This window comes from Struthio camelus, chromosome 19 (assembly GCF_040807025.1).
Source record: "Struthio camelus isolate bStrCam1 chromosome 19, bStrCam1.hap1, whole genome shotgun sequence".
Lineage (NCBI taxonomy): Eukaryota > Metazoa > Chordata > Aves > Struthioniformes > Struthionidae > Struthio > Struthio camelus.
Window position 1 is genome coordinate 12,512,071 of NC_090960.1, and position 23,809 is coordinate 12,535,879.

Sequence of the window (23,809 nt, forward strand, 5' to 3'; positions counted from 1 at the left end):
AAGGTAAAAATAAGAATTTCTTGTACATAATGTGGGGTTACTGTCAAAGAAGTCTTCTGGAGGCTGCTGAAACACCCTGAGAAGCAGCATTTTCTGCCTGGCTTAAGCTGTGCTCTTTTACACTGTCATATTACTCGTTACAAGAGTTGCAGCAGTGCAGTTCAGCAGATGGCTTGTTTTCTGTGTCTCTTTCCTTGGAAGCAGCATCTCCAAGTCCTTCAGAGTTTGGAAATGATATCAATGGAAAGAGAAGGAAATAGTAGGAGAGAAAGGGGAAATTGGGCAGTTAAAGACTTTGTTCAGCTGGAAATTTGAAAGTGGGTTGAGTATCAACTAGGAGGAATGTGTGACAGGCAGGCAGAGTGTTCAGATATTGATAAGAGAATTACTTGAAGCTTTGACAGGTGGGTTTTCAGTGATCTGTTTAAGCCTCCTTGAGAGGGAAGTGATGCCAGGCAATCACAGCCTAAGGTAAAAGATCAAGGTGTCTGAACCAATTTGGGCAGTCAAGTTTCAGGTCAGGAAATAGGACTGACAGGCTAGCTTGCTGGGTCACCCCTTTGCTTTCAGAAGGCCAACCCTTCTGTTTTTCCTCATGGTTCTTTCACTATTTTCTAGTCCTTTGCTAGCTTTATTGTGGCACAGTATATATATCTACCAGGTGGTAACTGGATGGCTCACCTATGTAGTGCAGCGTGTGCTAAACCTTGACTGTGATTTTTATATACATATGTATATATGTGTGTGTGTGTATATATATAGATTGACTTTTTTGTTTAAACTGGGCACTGAATACCACCAAGTCAGTCATTGCTGATATAAAATGTCCTAGCCTGCATTTGTGATCTGATGGATCTATGTTTGAGCAGTTGCAGTAAACTCAGTAGCAGTAGTGCAGTGCTCTATTATAGATACACGAACCCAACTACGCGGTGATATTTACGCTGGTTTGTCCAGCTTCTTGCCTGTTGATTGTCGTCCTCTGTCTGCTGTTTAGCAGTTTTTGCCTTGTTTCAAGGAATGCCGTGAATGTGACTTGATGAAACGTTAGACAATCCCGTCTCGTTGTAGACCAGAGCAGATACTCCTCTAGTGGCTTTTCTGGCTTTTTTTTTTTTTTTTTAAACTTGCTCTAGGAATATGCTGCGGCTCTTCAGCGTTGCGCGGACTGAACGGGGTATCTGTATGCAGTAGGTAGCAAGGTGTTGTGTTAACCAGTTTAATTATGTTGAGTACTTGATACTAAGTGAGGAAGGGGAAATGTGTTACTCGAATGAAAATATCTGCTGCAGAACATTGTGGTGTGTCTTGTTTCACTGTGACAAAAAACAGGTGAGCAGAAATATTCTGCTGCAGCTGGAAGAGCTATTAACAAACATGCCTGGCTGCCAGAATCTGCTCTCTGAGCCGTGAAACCTGATAAGACGTGATCCGCAGTCCTAATAAAAGGAATTTCCATACACAATTGCTTCCACTAGGTTTTAATCTTATAATAGTGTCTTTTGTTGAAAGGTTTGTTGATAGGAGACACTGTATAATCCTCTGACGTCTTCCGAAGAAGGGATTCATACAGGGTTGTCACAGTAGAATTACCTGCAGGGGAAGGCCATAGTCAGGCGCACCTTGGGTTGTCTCTTCTCTCTGACCTCCTGCTTTGATGCCCTCAGGAGTAATTGGACAGAGATACTTGTGAATTTAGACTGATTCGCAGAAGAGCTACAGTGTGGAGCTGAATCGTACTGAGTCGATACGCAGGAGTTGGAGAGTATGGGATGGGGAGTGAAGTGGGAAAACTCACTGGGAAACGTGATCACAAAAACAGTAGGGGAAACCATTATGGTGGCCCAGGGTACTGATAGCTGTAATCTTGATAGAGAACTACAAGCTCCTACATAATGGTTTTCCTTAGGACATCAAGGTGTAGGTATCATAGCACTTGTCTTAGTTTGGAGCAAACTTTTGGAGTGTTTTCTTGCTTTTTATTTAAGAGCTAATCAGGGAAGACTTGATGCAGTTCTAGTAACTGTATATGTTAGCAAGCTGGCGACGTTAAAGTTATGTTCATTACAGGATAAGAGGTTTTTTTTTTTTTTTTTTTTTTGGCAGACCCTGTGCAGCAGCAGAGTGTTGCAGGGATGCTGTTAATTAAACGAAAGAACTGCTTTGAATTGATCGTGAAGACGTTTGTCCGAGATTTTGGAAAAAGCAAGAGAAATTGGCCAAGGGGTTCAACAATTAAGGTGAAGAGATGAACTTGTACTTGATATGGCTTAGTGGATCAATTTTGGGACACAGTCAAGAAACTAGAGCTGAAAGAATGAAATAATCTTAAGAGCCCAGCACACAAAGCTCTGCATTGTATGTTTGGTAGGAAGAGAGATTTAATAAAATGCGTTAGTAGAAAGTATAAGAAGTAATTGAGTTAGACTGTAGAGTGTTTTGTGAAATGAGTGTTGACAGAAGGGTTAACCAACCAGACTATTGTTGCTTGGATATCTTCTGTGGATCAGCTAGTTTTTTCTTCCAAGCTACTCTGCAGCTGAAGTAAGCCTAGAGTTGTTTTTTTTCCAAAACTGTTTTCCCTCTAAAGGAAAGAAAAATTAATGGCAAAAATGGAATTATTCTTAGCAGCGAACTTATAAATCTAAAATCTGAATAAATAAATGGTGCAATGATCAAAAAATGTTACATTAACACTTTTTTATTACATTAGCTGAGACACTTAAGTAACATGTAGTTATCCAGAGGCACTAGGGAGATTATGATTTTTCTATTTTTATCAGTTTTACCACTCTACACCCTTTTGGTGCTGGTTCCCCCATGCATCTGCTTTGCTAACATTTGGATTTCCATTGAAATCTGGCTGGAAGAATTTCATTCTCCAGAGTTTGTCTGTCTTTCTACTCACGTAACAATACTCGCAGCCAGAAAAGAGCCGCTACAAACTGCAGGCCAAGGGAATAAGGACCTCAGGCTGTCTTGGAATTCCTTAGGCACTGAGCATTTAACGCACTCACAAGGCATATTTGAAAACTACAGTCTTCTCATGAAGTTGGGAAGAAGGGTGTAGAAGGCCATCTGCAAAATTCAACTGTGTAACTGGTAGTTACTCGCTCTGGGTTCTTACGCAACTGTTTCAGGTTAAAAGCTGGGTAGAGAGATGCTGCTGCAAGTCTCTGTTTAACTGACTGTTAGGTTAGTTTGTTTATCAGGAAGCAGCATTTTCTAAGTTGTCTTAGGACTGTCTGCGTTGTTTGGGCTTTTTATGTTTGCTTTCTTGCTGGACTGGGCTGGTAGTTAATGCTGAGTTGCTGTTTCCATGACAAGGCTTCTTCTTGGAGATTTACAACTCAGCTGCTTTAATTTGCCAGGCTAATGCTTTGGAATGCAGGTTGACAGTCCAGATGTGAAACCTTTCTCCTTAGAAAGAAAACAAAGGATTAAATGTGTTTTAAGAGTTTTTTGTTTGTTTGTTTGTTTTAAATGAAGATTGGGGCCCAAAACCTAACATTTGAAGTCTTGAAATACTGCTGTTAGCTAGTGAGGTTAAACTTTAAAATCTGGAGACTTCAAAGTGTGTCATCTTTGGCCAGGTTGCAGTAACAATTTTGACGTTTGCACCTGTTCCTGCAGGTATCAAATGCTTTTAAAAAACATAAAATAATCAAGTCATGCATCTTCAAGCAGATCGGGCAGATAGAGAAATGGTTGCGGTATAACTTCTGCTAAAACATGTGCGTAAGCGCCGCTTTGTAGTGATGGATTGATGACTGAGTGCTCACTTGGAAATGAGATCATTTCCTCCCTATTCATTGATAAAGGTTATAGCTCATGCTGGTCGGTCCTTTCTGATTTGACAAACTGACTTCTCCATCATTTCATGCGGGGAACCATAAATAGGATTACCCTTGTTGTCGGGGTTTCTCCAGCATGGAGGAAAGCCCAAATGGTGCCATCATCCACATTGTGGGGTGAAGGGTCTGATACAGGCGTTCGCTAAAGTGAATTGGAGAAGGTTGTAATAGAGGTGTTTAATGACCAAACCTTTTTTTTGTAGCGTGAAACGTTGTGGTCTCAGCCAGGCCGTTGAATCTGATCTTATGTGCTAATGAGGATTCATACAATGCACCCATCAATTAATATCCTCTTGGGTTTCAGAATTGTTTGGATTGGAAAGGAGGCAGCGAATGTTCATTCTCCTTTCAAAGAAAAAAATGGAAGCGTCTCTAACTTTCTCCCAGCCCGTAAGGAAGCGTCGGATATTAGGAGGTGCCTGTGAGAAGAGATGTCTTAAAATTGAACTGAGCCTTGCAAGCTAAAAAGGGTAAAACTTGTGATATAATAATAATATGTTTTTCAAGTTGCCTTGAGAAATTTTCTGAGATAGAGATGGCAGTGCTTTGCATTTTTACTTTTTAAAACTGGGGTTGTAAAGAGCTGCTTGGTTTTTTACTTGGAGATTGTAGTAATCCAATTGGTGGTCTCTTCTGATGAGATTTAGGAAGCCTCTGTAGACCAGAGACATTGCAAGTAGACGGGACGTATTTTGTACATTCAGTTGATGTTTATTCATGTCAGAGACCTGTACCTTTTTACCATGTTACAGAGCAACAGATTAATACAAGTATGCTAAGAAATAGGCTTAACAAATGGCCAAAAATGACATAGATTTTCCCCTAATTTTTAGCTCTTTTTCTCGTATCAATTAATTTTTTTTTATTTTAAAAGTGAGGTGTCATAAGTTGAACAATTTGAATGACTAAGAATACATGCACATATAACTGGGAGTTATTTTTTCCTTGTATGTGTGTTCACATTCTTTCGGGGGGATGGGAGAGGGAAGGATAGAGTAGTTTGGCTAGAGAAAAGGTTGTTTGATATATGAACTCTTGCTGCTGCTGCAGTAAGGTGGTGTACTGGCTTGTTCTCATACATTTGAGAGTGATCAAACAGTAAGCTTCTGCAAACAGTTGCAAAAGAAGTACAATGAGCACTAGTAATCTCTTCAGTTTGATAAACCTTGTATTTATGTAGCTTGATAAAGTGGAGGCTTAAGGTTTCCTTCCTGTGCTGGAGTTTGTCACCCTGGAATTTAGAACTCGTGCATCGAGATCAAAAAAGTATTTAGCCACGGTCTTCTGAAGTGTCTTATAGACACGTTGTTTAGCGGCACTAAACCCTAGGCTTTGTGCAGCTTTTGACAATTAATCACTTCTGGTCCTTCCAACAAATGGACCCTGTAAAAAAGGAGAAAATTGTATAGGAGTAGAGCAGCTGTATAAGGGCTCCCTCTGTATAGCAGCCTTTCCCTGCTCTGCAGAAATCCACGGGCACAGAGCCACGCTAAACAGTAAGTGTTCAGCCACATCTGCAGAAAATCCTTGGGAGGGCATGTGGAAAGTTGGCACAACTTTTGGTGGAAGGAAGTGGGAAGAAAGAAAATCATTAGCTAAGGCTAACTGGGATTCATAGACTTGAGGTCGTCTTATCTGTGGAAGTTCTTCTTCCACCCTTGTTGTTGTTTTAACCGCTTCTTTGACTAATCTGAACACTTTCCATGGCTGCAAGCTTGGAATGGAGTATTTTTGAGCCATCTATTCCAGCAATATTTTTCTTCACTATTGGTTTGCTTCAAGCTTCTGGGAAGGTGGTTGAGAAGGTAACATGCAAATAATTTTGGCAGTATCAGAAGACTACTCTCATTGCAGTTCATCTGATTTCTGATATTTGCTTAGTACTGAAAATGTTGTTAGATGATGTTTTCCTCATGCTAATTTAGTCAATTTTGCATTGACTCCAGTAGAGCTTGATGAAGTATGTCAGCTGGAGATTAGTCCCAGGTGCCTGGCTTGACCTTAGCCTTATCAGCTGCTTTCAATACTGTGACGATGAAGCACTTGCAAGTTTTCTAGTTCCTCACATGATTGATAGACCAATTCTAAAGTGGCTTTCCTCCTTGTTTGTGATCCAAGAGGGTAATGCCATGCAGCTGTCTGCAGCAAGATGCTCTTCTAGCAAATACTGTGAAGCTCTGTTGGCTTATTACCAACCTGAATGTCTATTAAAAGGGCAATTGTGTTTTGTAGACTTCACAGCTCACTAATCTGTGATTCTCTCTTTTTCTCTTTTCTAAATATCTTGAGCAGGATTGAGCAAGTCTTCTAACGCTCAGGAGAGACCAAGTTATTTTAGAAGAGGCTTAACTTTTGAGGTCTAGAGCAGAGCAGAGCAGACTGGCAATATGTGTTAACTAGTAGAAGTAAGTTCAGCAGTTAGCAGAGGGTGTTGCCTTTTTTTGAGTGCGTGTCTGGTTTTGATGAATTGTGTACTCCTAGGTGTATAAGGGACTGATGAAGAAAATATTTCCACCTGGCCTGACAGTTCTCTCTGGTATATTCACAGCATGCTGTCACTATTTGATCTTTTTTTTTTTTTTTTATCACTTCAGTATTGGAGTACTGAAGTGCATCTTCCTTAGGGCTGTGTGTTTAGATCATTTGAAAGATTGTGTGAAATCCTAGCCTCATCTGAGGATACTGGAAGCCTGCCCATGGTTACGGGCTAGGCTTTTGTTAATGGATTTTTTGAAACTAAATTTTGCATCTGCCGCTGCATGATCTTGGGTTTCTGCAGAGATCGTTAATTAGGAGTCCACACGTTTGGAGGAGGAATTCAGGTTTAGAGTGGCCTGTCTGTGGGAAGGATGTTCCTCAGATCTGTCAGGTGCAAATGTCTCACTGAAGGCCTTTGTACCCGGCCAAAGCAAAGCATAGCGTCATCTGGTCAGGCTTGCAGAAGCACTGTTACTGGTGGCTGGGTGTAGTTGCGGCTTCACTTCCTCCCTGTCTCCTTGCATAAGACGCTGGAATGCATCGACATTGACTGGGGAGTGCTGAGAATGAAAGACGACCTGATCACAAACATCTCTGGGTTGCAGCAGCGTATAATAAACATTTTTACGAGCCCTTTCCCCACTGTGCTTTTGAAAGGTGAGGGTTAGTCGCTGGGCACGAGCTCCACCGTACCGTCTCTGTCACCTGGTGTGACTGTACCCTTCATGCGAGAAACCCTCCTGCGTGTGATGCATTGGCTGGTGTGTCTAGGCCACCTGCGTGTGACACTGCCCAGTTCATAAAATGAGCAAAACTGGAAGGAAGGGAGCATACTACTTAAGCCTGAATCACTAAAGTCAGCATCACATCAGCACATTGAACTGTATTCCCTCTTTGCTCCTTAAATTGCAGTCCATATGTTATATTTTTGGTGTTTCTAGGTACGTAGAACCCTACTGGTCATTTTTTCCAATCTTCCTTAATCTGCTTCGAAACAGAGTGTACTTAATCTCCAGTTGTTAAAGAATTCTCGTTTGTAGGGACCATGGCAGCAATGAAGTGTTTCACTAACTTTTAAGCCTTTTTAATTTGAAAAACGTGGGACATTCTAGTTGGTTGGAAATAGTGTTATGGTTAACACTTCAGGGATGTTTCAGTCCTGCTTTTTGGATTGGGTTTTCTTTAATTTGGGTAGGAATAACTTTATACATCCTGCACAGCCTGTTAGACGTCTCAGGAATTCCAGGATTTGAGCGGTCTTCTGCTTGCATATGATTTAGAGCTTTTGAAGTGCTGCTCAATCTGGAAAATCTACTTCTTTACTTGAAAACGTTCGCGTCGTAACGGGATAATTCTGTTTATCGTAACTCGCAGCAAAGCCTAACAATTTGATAATTTTCTCCTGGGAACAAAATGACATGAGCCATTTATAATCGTTGGTTTAAATCGCGTTAGAGCTGGGGCTGTCTTCTGGGCAGGTTTTGAGAAATGAGTTTCTTTCTAAGGTGCTTGGGAAACTTCTGCGGTAACTCCCAAGTGACTGGGCCTTTGTCCTCAAGGAAGAAGGCTGCCTCAAAGGGTTATCCATCAGCGTACTGCTAACATCATTCACAGCTAGAGTTAATCAAAGAGAAGTTCACAGCTCTGTCTCGCTGGCCAGCCAAGGGGTCGTTTCGTTTGTGATGTATTGTTCGGCTGACTGATGGCATGCAAGTCTCCAGCAGATTTATGGGGAGCACCTCTTGTGAGTAAACTGGCAGTGAGCAACATGTTAGCTTTAAAGTGAGTCCTTCCCCGAGTGCGTTGGAGTTGCTTTCTCGTGTCCAGCGAGGCTGTGAAATGGATTAGAATCAGTTTTATCTAATGGAGGAAAGGTAAATGACTAGGCTGAGATGGCTCTGACCCAAGCAAATTAGATACTTTGTCCCACCCCACTGCATTTTTTTTTTCCCCTCCTTCCCCTCCGTGGGACTAAGGCCTGGTACCCTCAAAGACTGCATTTATTAAAGCTGCCATGTGTGGATTTTCTCCTATTACTTCCTTACTACAACAGGTCCACAATTTAAGAAGTGTAAAAATAGTAATTGTCTAGTAGATCTTAAAGTGACAACAGCTGCATTGAGTAGAACTAAAGTGATTTTTTTTTTTTTTTTTTTCTGAAAGAGCCGTAAAATGGACTGGAAACCTAAACTTGTGGTGTTTAGTAGCCGAGTGGTGATTTTATGGGGAATCGGTATGCCTTCTAGCTTAACGTAATTATGGCCACTGATGTGTGTTTGTAATTAAAAGTATTGATATCTGTGGAAAAATATTGCAGTAGTGTACAGGCCTGGGAAAATAGTGGAGCTGCTTAAAGAAAGCAGAGGTGAATATTATGAGGAACTTCTAAATGCAGTATTTTAAAAAAACTGATGTGTAGGTTTTGGATAAAGGAAAACAAACAAGTGTGAAATCTGAATTAGCTTCTGTCCTTTCATTTTCTGCTGCAAGATTGCGGAAAACAAACCTGTCATCATAGGAAAAATGTTTTGATAGGCAGCCTTTGGTTATATGAACATGAGTAGACTTCCAGTGTTTTACTGCTTTAGGCTTTCCTGGAGAGATGCAGAATTTATTACTGTTATTTTGTCTATTAACAGTATTTCCTTGCTTTCTTCTCAAAGTCAAGACTGTGGAAGAACAATTTAATGACATTCTCCCTAAAATCTGTAACTTGAAGATTTTGCTGGTCATTTTGATGCTCTAGTCTAAAAATCTTTACTTTTTATATAGTTACTCAGCCGTCTAACTTGAGTAAAACCCAAAGATGCTTCCAAGTATAATGGGCCAGATCATGCTGCGCGTTTTTTTTTTTTGTTGTTGTTTTGTATTTTTGGGTTTTTTTTTGCCACTGTATTGAACAGAGTTAATGGATATATGGCAATGTTCACTTCAGTGAATGCTGTCAATTTGAGTCAACCTTTTATAAGTCTCACAATACATTTTTTTCATATTAATATCCATTTTATAATGGGTTAACTGTGCTGTGCTGTTTAAACATGGCAAATATAAAGGAAGGGTAACTTGTTGGGAGTAAGGAGAAGGAAGAAACGGCCTGGCTTTACAATCAAATACCTCTAGCGAAGGGGACTGTTATCTCCTTCCAGATAACTGGGAAAGGATACTCAAAATACTATATCATGTAAATATAGTTATTGCCTGCCTTATATCACTAAGAGTTCTCAACACATCTGGATTGAAAGTAGTTCCAGTAACATTAAAGCGTACTATTTTGGTTGGCACAGTGACACTGTGGTATATGCCAATTAGTAATGGCTCTTGGAAACAGGCTGCTTTAAAACTCTCCCTGAACTATTCCCTAGAGAAATTATTCAATTAAGTACAACTAAAATTAATGTCCCTGGTTTTTGTTCGAATAAAACAAAATAAGCAGCTGGAAAAGGGAAAACTTCTCAGTGTGTGCTTTTTAAAATAAAAACTCTAGCTAATAACTGTGTTTCCTGGAATCACTACTGCTGTTTGTTTTCTTAGTGTTGCTCTTCAGGTCTGAATAATCTGATGAACGTTTCTACAGCTGATGGTCTCGGACGATTCTTTGTCACTGCGACATGTTTTCAAATGACCATCTGCTGCCTTCAGACCCGATTTGAAGAGGATGAAATGTACCATTTTGCTTGGAGGAGAAGGGGGTTAGCAAAGTTCGACTCAGATATAGGCTTAAATATCTTGGGTAGGGTGAGTGCCTCTACTTCTTTGTATTGTTTGGTGCTGTTTGAAGGGGGCTGTATGGTGGCAATGGTGGTCTTGGACATGTTCTGCTAGTTCTTGGAGCAGATGATAAAGTTTTTCTGTAGCAGAACATAGAGTACTCTCTTGCTTCAATAAGGAAAGGCAAGCTGTTGTTCTTAAAGATGCTGAGGGTTTGGTGATTCGGTGCGGAAGGGTTATGCCAGAGGCATGTGCTGGTCCTTGGCCTTTTGAGCTGGATGCTCAGGCTGCTCTTTATTTCCCAAAGGACAGAGAGAGGTCATAGGACTCTGGAGCAATTTGTTGTTTATTCTGTACATTTTTGCTATCCATCAGGAACCCAAGGAATCTGGAGCCATCCTGCATCTGTAGAAGTTGTTCCTGTGCAAGGAACCCTCAGTATAGAGCTGGCATGGCCTGCACCTTCTTCATTGCAGTCAGAGGTCCGTGGGATATGTTGGGAGAAGAAGGGCCTTCTACTGTGGTGCCTGATGCATCATCGAATACACCAGACTCTTAGGCTAACCTGAGTGTGGATAGCAGTTTGTGGATAGGTCGGACTGTTTACCAGCTGTGCAGGGAGGAAATGCTGTCCTTCACTGCCTGCCCTCCTGAACACATGCAAAGTGGCAAGCTCCTGCCCTGCACTGCCTGGAGGTCTGCAACCTAGCTGAAGGTTGTGGACAAGCAGGCAGAGCCACTCTCCTTTCTCAGCAACGTTGTCCTCTGGCGGTGGGATGGCAGGGAAGGGAGAACACCTTCTTGGAGTCACTCGGGTCACAGTAGAGTCGCAGGGGAAGTGATGGGAGGTGACATCCCTTACTGTAGCTCTGGGACTGTTTTGTATGCATTATACATCACGAAACACATTCCCAATAGGAGGCCAGAAGAGCTCTTCTGAACCTGACTGTTTCCAAACCCCCGTGAATAAGAGGAGCTGAAGAATGATAGAAGTGAAACTGAATTCAAAGAGAAATGAGTTGGTTTGCCTCCTGGGAGAAGTTAGTATTTTGGTTTTTAAAACATACGTGAAGTTCTGCCAAAGAGGAGATTAAAAGTCATCGGTTGAATTCAGAAGGTTGGAGGAGGAATCTTGGTACTGCTTGAAATGCAAAACTCATTGCAGCAGGCAGTGTTAGTATCCCAGTGTACTGAGCAACATGGAGCTTGGATGAGTGGAAGCACTATATGGTTTTCAGTGTTAAGACCTGGAGTTAGACTGAGAGAAGTCCATGACTGTGCTAAACCCTTGCATGTGGTATGTAGAACTGCACGTGTTTGAGAGCTTGCAAAAACTGGGCACAGTTAAGGGAGATGCAGAGAAACTGAAATCTTTTGCTCTGCATTTTTTTTAAAGTCTATTTTTCTCTTTTCACTCTGCCTTGACATTACAGCTGGCACATCATGCTTAGGTTCTTTAGGTTTCTGATGTATTTACATTAGTTGCAATCTTCACTTCATACCACTGGCATTTTGAACAATGCTTTCTTTCTTATTAACATGTAATTATGGGGTTTGGATGTATAGAGGTTGGCATTCAATATATGATTCATTTCTTTGGTATCTAGCTCTTCTCCTGAGGCACTGGAGACCTGAAGGCGGGAAGGAAAGCCTGCTTGGCCTCTCCAGTAAATTCCAGCCTTATTGTAATTTTTTTTTTTGCATAGCATAAAATATTAGGGATTTTAATTCTTTGTGTTTTTCTTAAGGCCGATTGCAGTGTTCCATGACTTACACAGTGGGATATACTGTGGAGATGCATTACTCACAGATAAATACTATTGAGTGATCTGTAAATTTAAATCCACAAAAGCTTTAAAAAAAAAAAAAAAAAAAAAGCTAAGCTTTTGGAAGGAAATGTTTGGTCAGCATGCCGTTCTGCTAAACTGAGACCAGAAATCAGATTTGTTTCTCTTCGCCTATGCTGTATTTCATGTGGCCGTTTCCACTTGGCTTTCTTCTTTTTTCATTTTTTTCTTTTTTCTTTTTTTTTTTCTCTCTAAACTCCACAGCTTGAATGAGTGTGACTCAAAGATGTAGTTGCCAAAACCAAATGAGTCTTTTTACATGTTTTAAATAAAACAGAAAATCAATTAGTGTAAAGTCTGGTATGAAAGCAGAACTGTGACTGCAGAAGGGCCTGTTCTGCTTCATGGGAATAGAGACTCGTTCTTCCTGGGAACTCTGTGTACGGCGAAGGAGCATGATAATAAATCCCATGCCTTCGGAAAGGGGCTGCACCTGTATGCGGCATGGGTAGGAACAAAGAGACATAGTGGGATGGAAAAGCAAACAGATCACTTTCCTGCTCCTGGGTGGAGAAAGAGTAGGAAAAAACCCACATTGTTTCCTGCAAAATAAAACCCTGTTCCTCTAAGTGGCCCGGCTCCCTGGCTCCTCCGCTGCCTGGCTTTCTCTCGCTGCCTGGGGTTGTTAACATCTCTCCGGATCCAGTTCCCGCTGCTTCCTAATGAGCTCCTTAAAGGGAGAAACAGCAGGGAAAGTTCACGGCGATTCGGTGCTTTGGTTTATGGCACCCGCGACGCTTGCTGGGTGCCGCGCAGGAGGTCCTCGTTTCCCCAGCGTATGTCATGCCAGACTATGCCAGGCCGAAGACGGCAGTGACAAGTTTCCAGGAGTTAAAAGGGCACCACAGTGTATAATATAAAGCAGACTGGTAATGAGAGCAGCAGCAGGCCATAGCTGCTGAATAGGATCGCCTCCTCCTTGTCCATGTGGAGCGTTTCGCGTGGTGACTTGTAATCTCATAAGTTGCACCTTTTTGATTAAAAAGTGCAGCATTCGTGCCTTCTGGCGTAATTTATTGCTGCTTAGTCCCTACAGAGCAAGATGCAATATTAATTTTGTGTGTCTAATACGATCTCGTGCTCCAGCAGCTGACTTGCTATGTCATCTTCAACATTTTTGTGTGGTGTTAGAGTAGAGCGGAGCTGGCTGGTGAGAGCAAGGGAGGATTGGGGACTGGTGAGCCCCTTTGGCAGCAGGGTCGGAAAGGGAGGAGAAATAGAGTGGCAGAATGGGCTGGAAGTGGGATTTATGCTCTCTGGAAACTTTTGGGCTTCTTGATCTATTGTCAAAACTGAGAATTTCAGTTGCGGAAGGAAACTCAGTTATTTATTTCAAGCTGATCAAAATGTTGCATTTCAACGTGAAGGACCATCATAAAGGAAGTAAAAACACTGAAGGTCTAGGCATGAAAAACACGCTGAGATTTAGTGGTTTTTTTTTTTTTTTATCATCTGTCAAATGATTTTCCAGTGGAAACTGTTCCCTTGGAAAACTTCTGACCAGCTGTAGAAAGACTTGATGACTGAGTTGACAGAGGAGATGGGACTGCCAGAAAAGTCAGATTTCAAACCCATAGGAAGGTTCGCTAGAAATGTCAACAGAGGAGAAGCTGGGAATATGGAAAAGGCAGACGGTGGTCACAGTGCAGGACCTTTTGTCTTTGGGTTACGCTGTACTTGTTTGACAGGTTTGCAAGTAAATGGAGTGTCTAAAGCTTGAAGGCTTTTTGAGGAGGAATAGAAGGAAACAAAAGGATCCTATTGGACGTGGTGGATGGCTTCTAACACCTGGCTTGGGTTCAGTTCAGGGTTTGTTTTTTGCATCTTGTGCAAGCCCTGAATGCAAGGGACCAGATGTAGTATGATGTATTTCCATTTCCCTGAGAGATGACTTATGGCTGTAACGTGTGGGATTCCCGTCTCACGGGAGGCTCTGAAATTATCCATGCCGTGGCTGGAGAGAAGCAGAACCAGCTTTTTAGAGAAGGCATCAGTGTTTTTATGAATCAAAACACCATGTTTCTGATTTTCATTGCAGCAGCAAAGTCTTCAAAGAAAAAAGTGGAATAAGGAATGAGCTTTCTTCTGAGAAACTCCTAGAATTGTGTACAACTTTTTTTTTCTGCCCGATTTTTTTCATCATCTTCTGTTGGTGTCCTTTGTAGATTTCTATAGCTTTCTAACCATTGACAGATGTGATTAAAATATATATACCTTGATGTATATATATTTTAATCACATCTGTTTCTCTGTATTTTTTAATTTTTATTTTTCCATTATGGTGATTAATTTTAGCCTGGTCCTTCTGAGTACACACACACACACACACACACACACACACACACACACGTGCACATAAATGGACTCCAGAGTCCAGCACTAGTAAAATGTGATGCTAGTGTGTGTTATACTACAGATATGTAATTGAGAGAGATTATAAAGATTGTCTTTCTCTGCCATTGATGTACCATTTAGGATCCCAAAATTCAGCATGATAAAACAAAGTAGGAACTCCTTAAGATCCAGTGTTCAGGGCAGTTGCTTCATTTTTTCCACTTTCCATTTCAAGAAAACCTTGAAAAGGAGTATTTAGCACTTATGTGCTCACATCTCTGAATAGTCTTGAAGACTTCATATTAATCCCTGATGCTTTACAAGTTGACTGCAGGCGTTAATAGTGCCATAATCAATGAAGCAATTCAGCAAGCAGTTTTGTAGAATTCTTTTGGTTTGCAGTTAGTTTGGTTTACCTTAATTGTCTGGCTGTGATAGCTGGTGCAGTGAGAAATTCAGATCTGGTTAAATGATGATTTACTTGTTTTTAATGGGCAAAAAAATGTTCTAAGTTTAACTCAAAGCATTAAGCAAAACCAAAGTGTCTTTGCTATTTGTTTTCTAAAAAATGAACAGCATGGACTTTTCCTAACTTTGCTGACACTTTCTCCAGGAAAGACTCTTTCTTCCTTGGGAGTAGTAGATAGAATTAAATTTGTAATTGGCCAGGACTTCGCATATTTACCATAAAGGTGCTGTTTCCCTTTCCTCCTACCTATGCAGTCTATGCGACTGCTTCTTCCACCTCTTCTGATCTGGGCTCGTGTTCCAGCTTTGCTGTCTTGCATTGTTACAAAACACATGTTGCTTAAGATCAAAAACCGCTGCTGTGGTTATTTTTTAACAAAACGTCAAATGTTTCAGAGCACATCAACCTACTTGGGGGTTTTTATGTGTTTTGTTTTGTTTTATTTTATTTTTTGTACTGTCAGCTGCTTACTTTGCTATTTCCTCATCGTGGAGTTTCTTTGCTTACAAATCCTACGTGTGAAATTCATCCTCGTTAACCCAAAGGGTTGGCAGCAGTCCCATGATCAGAGGTCCCTTAGCCTGTGGAGCGAGGACACTGTCAGGACAGCGGACAGAGTTGTGTCCACCAAATGAAGATCTTTCATGACTTTTGTTCTGTATTAAGATAGACCTGTGTTGATCAGCAGTCTGTAAATCCGTGGTCATTTTTACTGCGTGATATGAAGTAGACTTTTGAAGAAACCCTGCCCTTTTGAGGGCTTCAGCCTAAATTTTGTCCTTGATCGTCTAGCAAAGTATCCAGATTTCTAGAGCTGGGTTCGCATTTCCCCGCTGCTGCTGCTGCTCCCGCTCAGAAATGAAGTGAGGGGAAATGGCTGATCAAGATTAATGACGTCCAAATACCTAACTCTATGTCCTTGTAGGAACCTATAGCTTTTTTAGTTGGTGGTTTTGGCTGCCTTGTCTGCTGGTGAGCTCCAATGTATCTACCCAGCTGATCAGGGTGACCATAGAGGAATGTGCGTGCTGGTGTCACAGCCTTGCTCACCAGTTTTCAAGTCCTCCCTGATCTGGAAGATGCTATCTGGTGTCATCTCTAATAGCCGATCAGCCTTCAAACTTCTCCTACTTCCAGCTGTGCTTAAATTACTCAAACACTTTAACGTTAAGTTTATGCTGTAGGTTTTCACTTCTCCTCCAAGATCCTGCTTCACTGAAAGAAGACCTTGACTAAATTTGAGTTAACGGTTTAAATGTGGTTTGCAGCACAGTGTTACAGAAACGTCCTTTGTAAGGTCATTGGCAGCCTTTCAGTATTCAGCCTGCTTTTCCATTCTGCTTCCTCACAAAAGAGGAAACCTTGCTCGTTTGGCTTTCTCTGTTTTTTTTTTTTTTTTTTTTTTTGTGTGTGTGTGTGTCTGTTTTTTAGTTTGCTCTCTATACTGTCAGGTAAATGGGAGGTAATAGAAAAATTTTTCATCCCAAATATAATTGCTGGCTTGAACTGCAAAGGGGGTTGTAGGTGGGTCATCCCTCTAAAGAGATGATATTCAGGAGCCTAGTGATCACTAAAATAGGATTTTCAGCGCTCTTACTGCTTTCTTAGCTTGGAGTGTTTTTCTGGCAGCCTCTGTGCCTGCCTTAAAAAATCATAACTAGTTTTCAACTCTGCCTTATCAAGCATGTACTCCAATTGTATTTTCATTTGGTCTATAACAGGGAAAAATTCAAGAATTTACATGAAGGTCAAGGGCTCTTCTGAGCCGGAGTGTCACCATAGCAGTGTGTGTTGTGTGTCTGGGCTGAGGGGTGGATGTGTTTCTGTGCGGGGCACTGATGGGTTTGAAAGGCATCCTGGCCTGGTAGAAGCTGAGGTGCCTCCGCGGTACCACCAGCACGCTTTCCTGGGCTGTCCCCTTTCCACCTCTGTTCCACGGCTCTCCGGCCAGAGTGTGTCTGGCTGCTGATTTCCCTGGCGATGGTGGCAACTCCCCGTGCTTCCTCCCTGCTCCAGCCCCAACGCAGCTGCGCAGGAGGAGACCCTATTCCATGCTGCCGATTTAAACCCTGGCACGAGTTCACCAGCGCTTCTCCTGGGTTTTGGCTGCACGTCCTATCAAAGGACAGGCTCCTAGTTTAGCAACGCCGTGCTTAGTGAAATGGCCTGCTTCTCCCAAAACTGACGATATCAAGAAACGCAGAGCGATTGAAAAATGCTTCTCTGAAGCTGTGTGGTCCGGGTCCCTGGTTCAGAAGGGGCTCCTGCTGGTTGTTGTGACAGTGGAACGGCTCGTGCAGGTGGCTCTGAAAGGAGAGGCTCTAGACATAATCCCAAGTGTAATGCCTCGAGCTTTGAAACGCTGACAGAAAATATTCCTGATTGCATTTGTTCTCGTTTAGCTACAGCTTGTTCACCAGGATGTTTTTCAAGGAGGGTCTGGTCAGTGTTGGCAAAGGAAAGTCTCTTATTTCCCAAGCGTGCTTATCACTCTGTCCTTGACAACGATGGGAACTTTCGGCACTTTTTTTCATTTAGAGGCAAACATGAGAAAGCCTGCTTTTGCAGGCAGCATTGTACTGGTTTTCCTGTGTGCTGAATCACACAAGACAGATAAAGTTTCCCCAAAATGTTGTTGTCTTTGCAGATGTTGGACTTGGGAAAGTTGGGTGGGAGGGGAAGGAGAATTAATATCCAAACTAGGAACTGAACAAAACAGGCGGTTCAAATGTAGTACCTGCCATCACTTGGGAAAATGTGTGTTTTGTGCAAGGTAAGCAGTAAAATCTTCACTGCTCTAAACAACTTCACAAATATGGAGATACCGATAAGCATCTTAAAGGGACTCGCTGGAGACGATGGAGTGTTTGTGGGGCAGATTTAAAAAGCATGCATTGGAGGGATGCTTAATTCTCTTAACTCTCCGTGAGAAGAAAACCCTCTTGGCACTACATATGCCTTTGAAAATTTCCTCAGCGTCTTCAGAACATGGATTTTTTTGTGATCCGTGTGTAGGGTCGGATAGGTTTTATCTCTCTATCTAGAGCAGTGCTTGTTATTTAGTGAGATTTGAGGGTATAAGTGCCGTGTATAAGAAACAACTTCAGCTGCAGGAAGATGAATTGCGGAGGAAAGCATTCCCTTTCAAGCACTGGTATAAACGTTGACAAGCTGTAAGGACTAATGTTGCAATGTAGGCACTACGTCATCCTTGCCTCTCTTGCAGGCACAAGACTTTCTTCTAGTATCTCTGGGAAGTTTGGAAGTACGGGGAATGCTATCTTTAGTGTCATCACCTTGTTTCTGGCAAAGGAATTTGAGAAATCTGTGGTTTGAGGGCATACAATCAAAGCCATAGAGGTTAATCAGTAAAGGTCCTGTACTGCTGCTGGGACTTTTGTTTCATCGTCAGCTAGCGTATATACAGGGTTATGATGCCTAAAAATTTACAGAATATTCATGCTAGTTCTTGCGGTGTATCTTGCTAATTTTATGCACTTTAACTTATGATAAAAGTCAGTTAAAGCTTGAAGTTTCAGCGGTGCTGTAGCTGAGCAGTGCAATACTAGGAGCTGCATGTGTACAAATGACTTCAAAACTCAGCACCCGCCAGCTGGCATGGTGGTTGTCCCAGAGCTGATCTGAAAAGACAGACTAGATTTATTAAGACAATGATCAATAGCGGAGAAAGTGCAAGAAGTGTAACCAGAGGAAGACGTTTTGCGATAGCATTCAGTTCTTGGCTGCTCTCCTCCTCCTAATTTATCACACACACACACAAAATCATTCCTACCTGCGGAGTAGAAAGCAACTGAAACACGGTGTAGTCATACTCCCAAGGACAAGCGCTGTCAGCGTCTTTCAACAAAACTTAAGTGTAATAATCGGCAAGAAGGAATCTTGATGCCTGAATGCGGCTTTTAATTTTAAATGTTAAAAAACCAACCCACCAAGCACCCTCAGTTTAATCCTTTTACCTGATTTGATTTCCGTGGCAAAGATAAATTAATCAAGTACATGAGTTTGAGGGTGGGTTAGCTTGAAACTTCCCTTTTCCCTCTATTAAAAATAGATGTAAGAGAAATTTTTGCTCCTTTTCCTTTTCCCTAAGGGTCAGCTTGGCTGCAAGCAGAACTGCCATCTGTACATCGCGGTAATTGAAACAATGTGAGACTTTCACTGTATCCTGCCGTGATCGTTTGGTTGGGGCTGTGCTGGATGCTTTCAAAGCATTTTCAAAGATAGTGATTTTGAATTTGTTTTCATGACTATGAGAAAGCCAAGGAGACGCTGCATGTTGAGATGCTGCGTTCCAGGGACTGAAATCTGAGATTTGCTATAGCATGCACATTAATTCTGTCACTTTTACTACTGTTTTGTGGCTTCCATTGCCCTCTGCTTCAGCTCTGTGGTTACCTAGACTGATGCTGCTGTTTCAGGCTCTATCTTTTTTTCCTCCTCCCTGCTCTTCCAGTGGAGGAGTGCGCTGAAGCCAAAGTCGAAGAATATAGGACTTTTTTCTCGGCACTGTGGAACGCTGGTCTGTGGTACTGGAAAACAAAAGGGTGCAGCTGGTTTCCGTTTTGGAGCCTCCAGTAGGAGCGTGGTTGGTGAGCAGTGATGCTAAGAGGCTTGGAGATTAATGCTGTGTTTCTCTCTTTCCCCAGAGATCATTGATGACCTCACTAACTTGGTTGAAAACACGGATGACAAGCTTCGCAATCAAACACGGCACGTGAAGATGGTGGACAGAAAATCGACTTCCTGCGGTAGGAAATGGCTTGAGTGCAAATCCTGTGCTGTTAGTAAATGACTAGAAACTAGTGCTCAGAGGCTGTATGTGCTGTGCTTCCCCCTGAAGAAAACCTTCTTTAAAAGTGGTGGGGGGAAAGCCCTCTGCCAGCTCAAATGTGATTTTCAGCTGATGCAGGTTTGATTTACTGCATTTGCTATGAGTCGATGTAGTTAACTTCCTTAAGCCGTTTGACTCTAGTATTACCCAATATTCTGATTGGAAATTATAGAACCGCATGAAATCAGTGCGGTACATGTTAATCAGGTTTAAAAAACTCTTTAGCTACCAGCTCTCAAAAAACGCTCACAACGGGGAGCAATCCCATGGGGCCATTTCTGGTGGTGTCCTGCAGGAATGTGTTCTCAGCCAAATGGTGTTCAGAGCCTGCCAGACATGAAATCCTTGCTGATGACACTTCATTACACGCAGGTTAATAAAATTAAGCTAGACTCCATTTTTATATAGTCAAAGACAAGGTTCTCGAGTCAATGCACATGTGTGTGTCATGTATAGGGTGAAGAAGTGGGGATTTTAAAAGCAATGATGTGGGAGGATGCTGGGGGTCATAGTAGTAAATGTTTTTATCTTGGAGAAGGTGGGTGTCGTCCACCTGCAGTCACTCCTTAGTATTAGTTTGGAGGTGGTCTTAGTGAGACTGTCCTGGAAATAGTATGTCCAGTTTTGGTGTCCATGGTTCATTTTTGACGAACCAGAGGACTCAAAATGTTACAAGAGGAATTTCTGCTCTTTTAAAAATGGTCTTACAGTGAGAAGTTAAAGGAATTTTATTTGTGCAGCTCAGTAAACAGAAGGTTGAGAGTTGACTTGGTCGTATTTCTGGGTGAAGAAAAAGGCTTCTTGTTTGTGGGGAGCTTTTATTCTGTAGGGTGAAGATCTGGTGGCTGGTAGGTGAACTACCAAACTTAGACTAGCAGTGAGAATTTTTTTTTGAGCAGTGAGGATATATTTGAGGAATATAATGGGTTCTCCATCCGTGATATCTTTTTGAAAGCTAAGCTCTTGATTGATATAAGTTGATGAAAATCTGTGGCCTCTTCTGGAGGTTAAAGTTGACTTGTCAGAGCCATTTGTCTCTGATTTCTCGCGTACCTACTGTGGATAGAATTAAAGACGTGACTGCCGAGTGCATGACTGATTTTTTGGTTTGAATCTTTAATGCTGACACAAGATTTATATTTTAAAAATAATTGCACTCAAATAACACTAGGTGCCACTTTGTACCTTTTGAGCCTTCCCCTCAATTTCCGTGGTTTCGATTTGTTTTCTGCCCAAGTGCCGGGAAGTGCTAACCTAAATGCCTTCGCAGGGCCAAGCAGTGAAACCGATTTTATACAAGACGGTGTCGGCGTCGAACAGCTTCTCGCTTGTGAGGTATTCCCCCCCCCCCCCCGCCTTTTTTAGGGTCTTAATGCAAATGCAGAACCCAAACAACATTGCTAGATAATGAGCCTGTCTCTTTAATGCTAAAGCCCACGCTGGCTGGGAGGGAATTTGAGAGGAGGAGGAGGAGGATGTGAGAGGGGAAGGCTGGAAGGATCCAGGACAGGCTGGATTCCTTGGGGGTGACCTCTCTCACCCTTTCCACACTGAAAAACATTTTTCCTTAAGGGGTGGTGAGAAGCGCGGCTGCTTCATGCCGTAGTCCGTCTGCTCCGATAGGTCTTCCTGTGCTTGCATAACAATTTGGGCATGTGTAAACATTTTATTGCCCCAGATAGCTATTTTACTCTGCCTAATCATGAGTTTTTGAACAATAATGCTGGAAAACCCAGGCTTTAATGGCATTCGTCCCATCCCTTTTCCACTCTTATGCTTGGCACTGAAAATCACTGGGATGTTAAGATCAAACAAGTCTTCTGTGTGTAGACAATTATCCCTTGCACAAATCCAAACATCAGGAGAACTGGCACCTGTTAGGTAACTTTTCAAAAACTTTCTCTAGTATTTTGTTTAAATTGGTAAAATCCTGAGCAGCTCTTTGGTTCCGGCAGTGTAATTTCGGATTAAACTGGGAATAAAACGCCCTGTGTTTGCCTCTCTCTCCCTCCCCACCCCTTCCTTCTTAGTCGTGAAGACATTTGTTTGGAACCAGTATCTGCACTATTGCAGTATGTGGCCGGTTTTGTGTTTGTGCCTCATTTGAAATCATAATGTCTTCCCCCCCCCCCTTTTTTTTTTTTTTATTTCCCTTCCCCTGATGAGTGCATGTACTGGAGCAACTGGATGTGGATACAAGCAGAGCGTTCTGGCATGAATTGTGGAATAATCACCCTTTTATGAGCAAGAATGTAACGCGTTAATGGGTGTGGCTTTGTTAGCAGCGGGTATAATAATAAAATCAAAGTATTGCTGATGAAATCCAACTTTAATCAATATTTCAACGTCTTGCTCTCAGGCAAACGTAATTCCAAGTTTTAGTGGTCGCTTCCAATGTATAACATGACTTGTGCGCGTCACGCTCTAGGTGCCCGTCTGCTCGGACATAGGTGTCGCTTGGTCGGGAAATGTTACAGAGAGCAGCTTCTAAATTTTTATTGCACCTTAAGCCATAGGCAGCTGTGGCAGAAATTTTCACGTTGTTTTGGATGTGTTGTTTCATTTGCAGCTTATTTCTGGTGACACTGCTCTTGCTGCCTGAGAGCTATTGATAATCCCAGCCCTTGATTCTCCGCCGTGAGGGCTGCCCGGTCGGGAGCACATCTCCCTTGGTGGCCTGGGGAGCCCCGCACTGATGTCAGTGGAAGCTCCCATGGATTGCAACGGAAGAATAATTGAGATACGCTCAGTGCGTTATGCTTACTGTGCTGCATTTTATGAAGTTTCTGAAAATGGTCATCTGCAAATAAATGTATGTATGCTACTTGGCATTGTTTTATTCCTGTTCAGCATATGCTGGGCATCTAGGAGGACGTTAGGGTATATATATTTCCTAGATTTCAGAATTCAGCTTTCACCAAAATGTGTGTGCAAACCGTTAATCAAATGTTAGGCTGCCTTCACCCAGTTTGCTGCAGGAATGACTGAGTGTACAATCCTAACTTTTCAGTTTTACCACTGGCTGTCTTGGGTTTGTTTGTGTCTGACCCTGTTCCCCTCTCCCCCGGTTTGCATACCTTTAGGTTTTTTTGTGCAGAATAGCACTCATTAGCAATTTATCACTAATATTTTTATTAGAAACTTAACCCACAGAATGTCCTTTTAACAACTGCAGTAGGATTAAAAAAAAAAAAAAAGTAAATGTAGGTATAGTTAAATTTGAGATGCTAGTGAAAATAAACAACCTTCCTTCCCCCTAGACAAACCCTTGGGCTGGAACAAGCTGGCTGTATGGCAAATGCCCTGATACCTTGCTGATGCAGTGCTCCTGATTCCTTCAGTATTTTTGTTTATCCTAAGTGGATATAGCTTAATTTTGATCTCATCCGTTCCAATTCCTTGGATGAAAAAGGTTTATTTGGAGGAAAACGATTGCCCTAAAACGAGCGCTGTTGCATTGCTGTCATTCTTCCCAGCCCCGTTGTTTGGGTTGTACTGCACTGACCTGATGTAGTTTTTAAGCCTCCTGTGGCCTGAGTGGGCTCTGGCATTAGCTCTTACCTTGGCATCTTTGGCACTGGTCCTGAGAACAGGTTTCGTTGCCCATTCAGCAGAAGTGGGAGCTCGGAGCCTGCCAGCGCTAGGCTTTCCTCTTTGATTGCCGTCCCCAAACCTCAGCAGCTTAAACACGCTTTTCCTGGCGCTTCAGGTCCCTGAGGGCTGTGGGCTTACGGTTCCTCTCTTTGGGATGCATGACGCTCCAAGTCAATCCGTGCAGGTTTTGTAAGGGCTCCAAAACATGACCGCTCTTAACGTGATACACAACTGTGTGTTTTGAATTCTGTTCATCGTCAGGTTCAAGCACTTAGTATTTGTCAGGAGTCTGCAAAGAGCCCGTGATTCGCTCTTCCAGTCTGTGGGTTGTAGTTGGCCTAATCATGGAGAGGAGAAAGACCTACTTCTTCCTCAGCTAGATCCCAGCTTACCTGGGTGTTTTTTTCTTAATAACTTCCCCTCTTTGAGGTTTTTTTTTCATTTTCCTACTTGAAGATTTTTGTGTAGGCAGCCCCCTGCAGAGAGGTTGGCTAAAATGTGCTTTGTTGGTGATGAGAGCATCCTGTTGCCTGAGGTGCTCATGTCTGAATGAGCTATGGAGATTTTAGCAACATGTGACACAGCTGTGAGAGCAAAGTAGTAGATGCCACATATGTAGAGGCCATCGCAACCAAATTCTGTTGAGGTTATGTATAGAGTCCCCTAATGACAG

The 23,809-nt window shown here is 42.2% G+C and overlaps 1 protein-coding gene across 3 annotated transcripts in view; it reads left to right on the top strand.

The window, feature by feature from the left end:
• The window catches only part of STX8 (syntaxin 8), a 110,986-nt gene that overhangs the window by 49,117 nt on the left and 38,060 nt on the right, over window positions 1-23,809 (top strand). Inside the window, exons 7-9 of one of the 3 annotated variants that reach the window (XM_068913205.1) lie at window positions 19,358-19,459; window positions 20,813-20,877; window positions 22,112-22,724. In XM_068913205.1, the coding sequence (XP_068769306.1) occupies window positions 19,358-19,459; window positions 20,813-20,877; window positions 22,112-22,144 (200 nt within the window). In that variant the 3' untranslated portion in view covers window positions 22,145-22,724. Of the gene's footprint in view, window positions 1-19,357; window positions 19,460-20,812; window positions 20,878-22,111; window positions 22,725-23,809 lie in introns of those variants that run through there. The other 2 variants (XM_068913207.1, XM_068913208.1) reach the window with 2 other exon arrangements.